This window comes from Dendropsophus ebraccatus, chromosome 12, assembly GCF_027789765.1.
Source record: "Dendropsophus ebraccatus isolate aDenEbr1 chromosome 12, aDenEbr1.pat, whole genome shotgun sequence".
Taxonomy (NCBI): Eukaryota; Metazoa; Chordata; class Amphibia; order Anura; family Hylidae; genus Dendropsophus; species Dendropsophus ebraccatus.
The window spans coordinates 37,981,912-37,992,492 of record NC_091465.1 but is presented as its reverse complement, the minus strand read 5'-3'; the positions used below and the strand labels follow the sequence as shown (position 1 = coordinate 37,992,492).

The window sequence follows — 10,581 nt, the reverse complement described above, 5'->3', positions numbered from 1 at the left end:
ATCAGTATTTAGACAAAGAGATAAATTGTTTGAAAAAATCGTTTTTGTGATCGTTTTAAGATCACTTAAAGGGGTTATTTAGCGCTGCAAAGACATGGCCACTTTTCCCTCTCTCTCGTCTCCAGGTCAGGTGTGGTTTGCAATTAAGCTCCATTTACTTCAATGGAACTGAGTTTCAAACTCCACCCAATCTGGAGACAAGATTGGTGCAAAAGCGGGCATGTTTTTGTAGCTCTGGTTAACCCCTTTAAGTCCATCTCACACATTAGGATGAATATGTGAAAGACGAAGCGATCTGCAAATTTTTAGGGAACGACCAGCAACGATTTGAGAACATGTTGAAAGATCACAAGGAACGATTTCTGGCTTGTCGCTTGATTGTTTTTTTTTGCCTCCTACAGCGATCCGTACTGTGACGTCACAGAGGACTCCGTTCAGGATTATCCCAACAAGCGGTTGTACGCGCCACCGGCCGGGGCGCACGCTTTGCAAAGAAGTTAAAAACAACTATAAAGGACGTAGAGAACTCTAACTGACTCAAGGGACTTTAAAGGAGTTTGAAAGAAAACTAAAAACCTATCAGATGCAGTATTGGCCGATACGGAGGATCACAAGTCAGAGCACAACCAGTACACCAATGTGGTGAGTGACTCTAGCTCTTACAAGCACATGAATGTTATTATGTGAAGTAGTTAACCATTTCAGCACAATATGGTAACTTTTTAGCGCGGCACAACATCATTATTACTTTGTATTATATTTTTATTGAGTGGGAGCAGTAACCACTTGTTGGTAGCCTGCAGCTATACGGACACTGGTATTTTTACGAATAGCTGTGTCTATCAGGAGCGCGGTTGTTTTTTATATAATTTTATATTGTTTTCTGTGTTTACACGAGACGATTACTACTCAAATGGGATCATTATCACAAATTCGATCGATAATCGCTCTGTGAAAAGGCACCATTACACTTATTTTTCTTGCTTCAAACACATCAACTGCCACAACTGCTGTTCATCTGCTGCCTGATATATATCCCACCCCCTGACACTTCATCCATGTTTACTTCATCAGTCTAGTTTATATATTACGGCTGATGGTGGTGTATATTCCTATTGCAGTTATAGCTGATATCTGTAATGGAGAATTGTCCCTGTAGAAATATGATTCCTTATTTGTTAATTGTCTTTTGTCCTGAAAAAAAAAAAAATACACAAAGATGAAATTACAGCTGATACTTGTCTGCAGTTACATATTCGAGTACAATTCTACACTTTCTATCCTTCTAATGTGTCTTATAAATATCTTGGGCACCAAACCCGCAGATTCTAAGAGAAGACAAACACAGAGTTTTAACAATCATTCCTGTTCTGGTAAGTGATTCATCATCACTGTATATGGGGGATGGATTTTATTGTTTATTATTAATATATATATATATATATTAAAATACTGGTTTAACTAATTTTCATAAGTTGTAGGGCTCTGAATTGTATATATTAGAATTTATGGTACTTTTTCTCGATTAGATAAACTATTACCACTTTTCTTCACATCATGCCTCTAGTGAGTCTGTTTTTTTTTCTCCTTTGTCTTAGACACATTCATAGAAGAATATTGTTCTGCTGAATCTGTATTCTGTGAATATTACAATTCATTGTTTTTTATCAGACAAGAAGAACACACTATCTAGGTGTAAGCAGCCAGCCTTTTACAATGTACAAGTTCACTTACTAGCTTCTGGTGCACACTATAAATAAAATTATATTGTAGAGAGCCAAACCAATGTGTTTCCAATCCACTCAAGATTCCTAATCATGGTCATGATTTAGAATACTATGTAGATAAGAAAGGATATAGAGTGTTCACATGCTATTTTTTTAAAAAATGAGTCACATACTATTTATATTTCATTCAGTGTACTCCACCTTTTAATATAAAGAATAAAGCATCTGACTTTTATCTAATCAAGATCTTACACGAGTTTGTATGTTTGAAAAAAGGCAAATGTCCATCAAGTTCAACCAAGAAGGGGATGGATTGATGGGTATATTCTATACAAATACATTTATGTTATTTTGGTCTGAGCCTGTATTGAAGCCCTCCGCTGTTTTTGCTGTGACCAGATCCTGTGGTAGACTGTTCCACAGATTCACAGTTCTCATGGTAAAGAAAGCTTGTCGCCTCCGGAGATTGAACCTTTTTTTCTCCAGGCGGAGGCAGTGCCCCCTTGTCTTTTGAGGTGTTTTTACCTGGAACATCTTTCCCCCATATTTCTTGTAGGGGCCATTTATATATTTAAATAATTTAATCATATCTCTCTTTAAAGTCTCTTCTCCAGACTAAACAAATGTAATTTTTTTAATCTCTCCTCGTAACTAAGATGCTCCATTTCCCTTATAAGTTTAGTTTACCGCTTTTGTACCTTTTACAGCTTGAGGATGTCCTATCTATGAATCAATGCCCAAAACTGGACGGCATACTCCAGATGAGGCCGCACCAAAGATTTATAGAGCAGTAATATTATATCCCTGTCCCAAGAGTCCAGGCTTGTTTTATACATGACAATATCCTGCTGGCCTTAGAAGCCGCTGACTGACATTGTGTGCTGTTCTGTAGTCTATTATCTACAAGTACACCCAGATCCTTCTCCATCAGTGACTCTCCCAGAGTAACTCCCCCCAGGACATATGATGCATGCGGGTTATTAGTACCCAGGTGCATAATTTTACATTTTTCCACATTGAACCTCATTTACCAAGTGGACGCCCAAACACTTAAAGTGTCAAAGTCATCCTGTAACATCTGCACATCCTCCATAGACTGTACTGTACTACAAAGCTTGGTGTCGTCTGCAAAGATGTTTGACAGCTTCATTCCTTAGTAAAACCATGCTGGTTATCACTTATAATACCCCCTACATATTCCTGGATGTAGTCTCTTATAAGTTTCCCCACAATGGACATTAAGCTTACGGGTCTATAGTTACCTGGGGAAGTCCTAGAGCCATTTTGGAAGATTGACACTACATTTGTCTTACTCCAGTCCCTCGGCACAATACCAATCACCAAAGAATCACTAAATATTTTGTGCAATAATTACAGAAATTAGTTCCCTAAGAACTCTGGGGTGTAATCCATCAGGCACTGGAGGTTCTCTTGATCCCCAGTAAATAACTCCCCGTCACCATTATTTAGGGGTCCTACATGCTCTGACCTTGTTTTTTTTTTGGGCAATAATAAATTTGAAGAATCTTTGGGGGTTTCATGGAAATATTTTGTATCCACAGAAATTGAAGATGTACCTTGGCATTATCCTAGTTATATTCCTGTTTCTGCAGCCCAATATTTGCCAGGCATGCTCCTTGGCATATTATCGACTACCAGGTAAGGTGAACCAACTGTATCAGCTGCTAACGTAAACTGGATGTTATTTAACCATCATGTGTCTACTAATGTGTCTTCATTATAGATAACAGTGATATGACCGTTACATGTGGGACAACAGGCATTCAGCTGTCCATCAACGTCTGCCCGGTTTATTTTGCCAACTTTCCCCCCGAGGGGCTTGCCCTGAATGGGAAACACAACCGCACAGAATGCTTAGGGCTTATGGATAACTCAACAGATCCTCCACTATTGAAATTCAACATGCAGCTTGATGATTCCATCAGTAATACATGTGGAAATATCATTCAGGTGAGTAGTAATAGTATTAAGAGGTCAGTAGACCATATTTTATCGCTTTTCTTAAAATGTTACTAGGGATGGTCCGAACCTGCCGAGGTTTCGGGTTCATATAAACCCGAACGCTCGGCAGCAGAGTCCCGCTGTCTGCCCGCTCCGTGGAGCGGGCGGATCCAGCGGGAGGAACGCCTGGAAAACTGGGATACAGCCTATGGCTATGGCTGTATCCCAGTTTTCCAGGCGGTCCTCCCGGGACAGCGGGAATCATTACCGAGGGTTCGGGTTCGTACAAACCCGAACCGAACTCGGTTCGGACCATCCCTAAATGTTACTCTTATTTAACAAATCTTTGGACATGACAAAGATTTTGATCATTTCAGGGGCGTAACTAGAAAGGACTGGGCCCCATAGCACATATCTATCTATCTATCTATCTATCTATCTATCTATCTATCTATATTCCCCACCCCACACACACACCTTATGTGCATGCAGGAACAATAACAATATGACTCTATCTCCTTCACAGGTTACAAATGAAGTCGGCACAGGTGTATTTAGTCAGTATTCCAATGTCCAAGCAGTGACCATCTCTGGATTTGTGGACTCAATGCCATTAGCAGAAATGGGACTTGTGTCTTACAGCACAAACCTATACTACAACTTTTCTTGCCACTACCCGATGCAGTACCTTATGAACAACACTCGGTTGTTCACGTAAGTGTACAGTATGCAAAGGATTTTCTCATTTAGTCTACTGATTATTGGGATTGTCGTAGAGTTATTGTACTGTAGTGAGATGGGTTTGACCTCATTACATGGTGGTGAAACTGGGGAAAGTATGGAGGCTTAAAGGGAATGTGTGGCTTAAAGGGAATCAGAAAATGACTTATTGTTTAAATAATGTTTTTATGTTAAACATATTTTTAAACAATTTTAGGTGAAGTTTTTCTAATTTTCTATCTATATTATAAAATCCTGATATCTTGCAGTTTTTATTCTCACCACTGGGGCTAAAACTAAGCTGATATTTCCTGTTGTGTCTGTGGTGATAAGAGGAGGCTGCTGTAAACTGATTTGTACAGCATTGCATCATCATGTGACATCAGTAGATAGAGGAGACAATAGCAGCTCTTGGTGGCATGACCTCTTCAAAGGTCACAGAGTATGCTTAGTAATGTTTCACCTTCATCTCAAGGGGACAAAGTCTGTCTATTCTTGTCTATGCCCATGAGTCTTACTGTAAAGCATGTCGCTAAATGCTGTTAGGATCAGCCCAGGCAATATGGCAGCCCCCGCATTCCCTTTAAAGCCTTATTACTTCTAGTGAAATGATGCCACCCTTTTTTTAATTGCAAAAGAGCAAATGCATGACCTTATATCTGCTAAAGTGCTCCCTGTAATAATGCCACTTACCTCTAGACATTTAAAGGGCCTTCATAAACTGTCCAGTACTATTGTCACCTAGGTACTACTATATTACTTTTTTTTCATTGACATCTGTTGCTTTTCCATAGTTCCTTTGGAGCAGTGGCAGTTAACAACAACAATGGCAGCTTCCTCAGTACTCTGCGCATGCAGATTTTCATGGTATGTGTGATCAAAAGGCATTGCTATGAGTTATCAGAAGGGACTTTCCATTTTGTTGTGTTATAAGAAAGATACATTGATTTTATGACTGTTTTTTTATGTCAAAAGTATTGTTCAGTTGCATTCTGGGTGTTCACACCCCACTGGTTGCTAGAAGAAGGAGGTAGAAGTGCACGGTTAGGTGCTTCTCTCCCTATCTCACTTGCTACTGCATAAAATGGACTGCACAGGCTAACTAAAAAAATCAGACGGAGAGAGAACATGCACTTCTCCTTCCTCTTTCTAGTGGTTTAAGGGGGACAATGACACTGTTACTTAATGTGATGCTCCAGGAGTTAACATGCAATTCTTATTAATTGAACAATATAAATTTTAATTTTGAAGGATGAAAACTTCACTACAGAAGCAACTACAAAGGGCCCACCTATTGAACTGAAGACAAAAATATATGTGCAAGTAGCCAGTAATAACACAGCTATGAGGTACAACATGTGTCACATGTGATACAGCCATTTCTTGTTTATATCTATGTTACTGTTTAAGTGGTTTATTTTAGAGAAACCCCAAAGATGACCTATCCACAGTATAGGCCGTAAATAGCTTATACGCAAGGTGATGGCTCATGGTTACCCTGTGTAAACACAGCATATGGAGCCAGAAGCCTTGTGTAGGGGTGGTGCTGGGTTACTGCATCACAGCAACCAAAGAAAACACCTTAATGGTGCGTTCACACCTACAGGATCTGCAGCTGATTTTCTGCAGCAGATTTCATTTAAATAACTGAACACCGCATCAAATCTGCTGCAGATCTGCTGCAGATCCTGTAGGTGTGAACGCACCCTAAAGAAATAAATCTACATGTATTTGTACAATATAAAGTTTAGTTCTTGTCCCTCTAGACCTTCTTTTCTTTCAGTTCTAGGTATCTGAAGGGGGACACCTGAATAATCAGTGACAGACTAAGGGTCCTATTACACCAAGTGATTATTGGCCGCATTTGGCCAGTAATTGGCTGCTACGGACGATAATCGCTTGGTGTAATAGCTTGGGTTAAAAGACAACGATCAGCCGACATGCACGATGTTGGATGTTGGCTGATCCTTGTTTTTTCAACATGTTGTAAAATTCTTCAGTGATAACAAGGGTCTGCTAGCTGTCACCCCGAGCAATAGGAGCGGCGGCAGCAGACCTCCGCTATCTCCTGTTGGTTCCCCTGACAATCTAAAGATTGTCTGGGAAGCCCCTCCCACAGCTCCCTGTGCCCCCCTGATCTTACCCACTCTCTCTCTGCTCTTGTAATAGCACCAGCAGTGAGCGGAGAACGAGGAGCAAGGACAGGTCAGCTCTCGTTTGCTCCTCCTGATCGGCCTGTGTAATAGGGCCTTAAAGGGGTTATCCAGCGCTACAAAAACATGGCCACTTTTCCCCCTCTCTTGTCTCCAGATTGGGTGGGGTTTAAAACTCATTTCCATTGAAGTAAATGGAACTTAATTGCAAACAACACCTGAACTGGAGACAAGAGAGGGGGGAAAAGTGGCCATGTTTTTGTAGCGCTGGATAACCCCTTTAAAGGTCCTTATATGTATGGGACTCTCCCAAGGGTTAGGCGTTATGGAAAATCGCTGCCCAACTCCTTTGCTCAGGGAGAGATAAGCAACAGTCAGAGATCTCTGTCTGCAGCTTTTTTTTAACATATCCAATAAGATCATCTACAAAATGGGCAAAGTAAAGGCATGTTAGAAAATATCGTCTGGGGGTTCATTTACATCAAATACATCATAAACATATCTGTATGATAGTGCTGCACCATTGCTTTTCATACCTTGCTTCTTACTATTTTAGCTATATGGTTCATCTGGATCAATGCTTTGCCACCCCTAGCCCTGTTGTGGCAGATGTAATAAATGGGAGCTACGCCTTCTTCACAGGGTAACGTAATGCCGGCTTTACTTAAATAGATTGCAGTCACTATTACCTTAGCGATATGCCCTAATCCTGCCTGTATATCCCTCTTGATATGTTACAGCTGCCAAGTACAAAACAGGACTACCATTATTTTAAATAGTAAATCCACAAATGCCAGATTTAGTTTTGAGGCTTTCCGCTTTGTGCAGTATAATGGTCAGAAAGCATCGCCAATGTATCTACACTGCTTCACCCGCCTCTGTCAGTATGACCAGTGTCCGGTAAGTGGCCACAAATTACAACATACTTGTGTTAAGGTGGGCTCAGTCTGTGTTATTCACATCTGCTGATGTCCAAACAGATTCTATTGATCTTTATATGCAGCAATGTCTGACTTTATGACTTCTCACCAGGACTGATGTACATCAAGGCAATTTATAGACATACTCCCTTCTATAATAAGGCCACGCTACAATTAATCCTCATTGGGTGATAGAGTGGTCTCTTTGCCCCTAGTGGCCAACTATGGAAGCAGGAGCAGTGGTTCTAATATATAGCCTAACCCGTAGCCTAATATATAGCCTAATCAATGCATACTAGGGATGAGCGAACCTCGAGCATGCTCGAGTCCATCCGAACCTGATCGTTCGGTATTTGATTAGCGGTGGCTGCTAAAGTTGGATAAAGCTCTAAGGTTGTCTGGAAAACATGGATACAGCCAATGACTATATCCATGTTTTCCACATAGCCTTAGGGCTTTATCCAACTTCAGCAGCCACCGCTAATCAAATGCCGAATGATCGGGTTCGGATGGACTCGAGCGTGCTCGAGGATCGCACATCTCTAATGCATACCTATTTTTTGCAATCCACTTTCAGCTATTTTGCTCTTATTATTATTCATCATCAGTGCAAGATGTGGAAACCATGGACGTTGGGCTTGGGGCATTGATGATTTAAGCGGGGGAGGGCGGACTTAAAGGAGATATTGCCATAGAAAATGACAGCTCTTTTTTAACAAGTTGCCCTTAATATAGTATTATTCTTTTGGTTTAATGCTCCTTTACAAAATTGTGGTAATAAAAATGTAAAAACATCCTTATTTAACCACTTTATAGATATGCACAGGCTCCAGAAAGAGGAGACAGGCTGGTGCTGATGCAGAGCAAGTGATGCTTTCTGGTGGACCTATAAACATCAATGGTAACCTAACTGTGTAGTCCTTGGAATAAAGAAGCCTTTCTGTAATAAAGCACACAATGACGTTAGGTGTCAACTCTTTTGCAGGGCCGACAAACCAAGGGCCCAATGTTTCCAGTGGTGGTAAGCATCCTACATCTTTACATGGTCAATTTCAAATGTTGAAAGATAGGGCATGTACTACACTCTTTGTCATATTCTTGTTTTGGAGGAATAACTCAACAGTCCTGAGCTCCTGACAGTATCTGTACCTACCATGAGTCACTTTTAATCCTGAGGTCGTCTTATGTGGCAGAGGAGTCAGGGCATGGATCCAACTTTTAACCCTGCCCACTCTTTAGCTAAATACTATAATATAGTCCTAGGCCTGAGAATTAATATAATTGTCAAAAGGACTTGTCCGACTGCTGTAATGTCCAGTTACCCTGACCTTTCCAACAATACACATTTTGTTTTTTGGCCTATATAGTGTTGTGGTATTTATTTGTGACATTTAGTCAATGAGAATGCTGCACTATTCATAACTTCTTCAGTTCTTAGCACTTATATGGTTACATATGTCTTATTTTTTTTACTCGATAATCGTTAGCGATGTCCGTGCAGCCCTTGCCCAATTTACATTACCTCTCCATGCTCCCAGTGTTCTCCTGCGCTCTTCTTCCTCCTCGGTCCCACGGCTGCAGCTTTAGAGTAGTCTGTCAGAACTGACGGGCCGCTCAGCAAATCACTGTCCAGGACCACCTGTCCATCTGCAGCCATCAGTTGTCGACCACGCATCGCTATTACACGCATTGATGAGCAGTCGGTGATTTTAGGTATGGACCTAAAGAAAGGATCAGCCAGTGATCGCTTCAACGGCTGATCATTGTCTCTATTACATGGAGCAATTATTGGTCGAATCGGGTCAATTCGGCTGATTATCGCTTTGTGCTGATTTCGTCAACTGTTTCACATAGAATAGAAATGGGAAAATTGTTGTATTTCTCTTTTATAGTTACCTAGTTCAAGAATTTAATTTTGTTCGGGTTCTGAATTAAAGTAAGCTTTTTGTATAATAAAAACGGCCTGATTTTTTTTTGTTGAGATACAGCCCAAAGACATGAATTGTGTAATAATTGCAATAATGATTTCCTACAATATGAATAGTTTGTTTCATATTTTGTTTTCTTATAAAAACAGGAACAAGTCTTACTCTCGGTCTCATAATCGCTGGCATCCTAGGAATGTGGCTCTAAAACATCTTTGGTGTCAGAAGAAACTGGAAAATAAGACAATAAAATAAATAAAATAAGAATATAATATAAAACAATATAATAATCATATATGAATTCTAATGACTGTGTACAATGGTGTAAGCTCACTGTGTAAATTATATATGATTCCTCATGTAATAAAGCCTAAACATTGCCAAATAACCTGTCTGATTTATGCTTTCTTCTTTTTCTTCTTGCCATATTTAAACATACTGAACCTATAGACCAGGGGTGTCAAACTCAAATACACAGTGGGCCAAAATTAAAAAATTGGACAAAGTTGGGGAGCAATAATCCTTAGCAACTAATCAGTTTAGTTTTAGGCTATGTTCACACTACGTATGAGACCGGCTGTTCCGTGACCCCGGCCAGGTCACGGAACGGCCGGTCTCTGGCCGGATCATCTCGTCCGGTACTTAAGTACCGGCCGGGTTATCTTTCCGGCGGCATCAGAGCTTACCATAGCACACAGTAAAGCGAGCTGCCGGAGACGCTCGCTTCACTGTGTGAACTGACAGGTCTTTCTGCGGCTGGAATTCACAGAATGTTGCCTCCTGAACTACTAAAAGGTTTGTTTATGTGCTGGGGCAGCCATTAAAAGGGTCGTCAGGAACATGAAAAAAAGTCATACTCACCTCACCTGATTTCCCAAAGCTCCTAGTCTGATTGCATTGTCACTGTTTCCTGCTCAGCCAATAACTGACTGATGCAGAACACCTACAGTATGTGGGCAGTAATTGGCTGAGCAGAAAGTTCCTCCTGAGACAGCTCATCTTGCAAGTGGGAAGAAGCAGTGATGAAAGGGGACTAGGTGATGTTAGACAAGGAGCTTTGGGGAAATCAAGGTAGGTGAGTATGACTTATTTTTTATTTTCAATGCCCCCCCCCCCCCCCAAACCATGTATAGAAAATAAGCATTCTTAGACAACCGCTTTAATGTCTGTTAAC

General features: G+C 40.6%; 1 protein-coding gene across 1 annotated transcript; it reads left to right on the top strand.

Annotated features, from left to right (window-relative positions):
- Positions 1 to 575: 575 nt before the first annotated feature.
- Positions 576 to 9,615, top strand: LOC138768695 (zona pellucida-like domain-containing protein 1). Its single transcript, XM_069946648.1, has 10 exons — positions 576 to 642; positions 3,290 to 3,386; positions 3,472 to 3,698; positions 4,216 to 4,403; positions 5,204 to 5,276; positions 5,661 to 5,758; positions 7,119 to 7,205; positions 7,303 to 7,462; positions 8,299 to 8,383; positions 9,560 to 9,615. Exons 2-10 carry the CDS (start codon positions 3,299 to 3,301, stop codon positions 9,613 to 9,615), a joined length of 1,062 nt encoding a protein of 353 aa, XP_069802749.1. The 5' UTR covers positions 576 to 642; positions 3,290 to 3,298.
- Positions 9,616 to 10,581: the final 966 nt, after the last annotated feature.

Coding starts and splice junctions, on each gene's coding strand:
- LOC138768695 (XM_069946648.1), top strand. CDS start 3,299: ATGTACCTTGGCATTATCCTAGTTATATTCCTGTTTCTGCAGCCCAAT. Junction 5,759..7,118: donor AGTAATAACACAGCTATGAG/GTACAACATGTG, acceptor TTACTATTTTAG/CTATATGGTTCATCTGGATC. Junction 8,384..9,559: donor TGGACCTATAAACATCAATG/GTAACCTAACTG, acceptor TTATAAAAACAG/GAACAAGTCTTACTCTCGGT.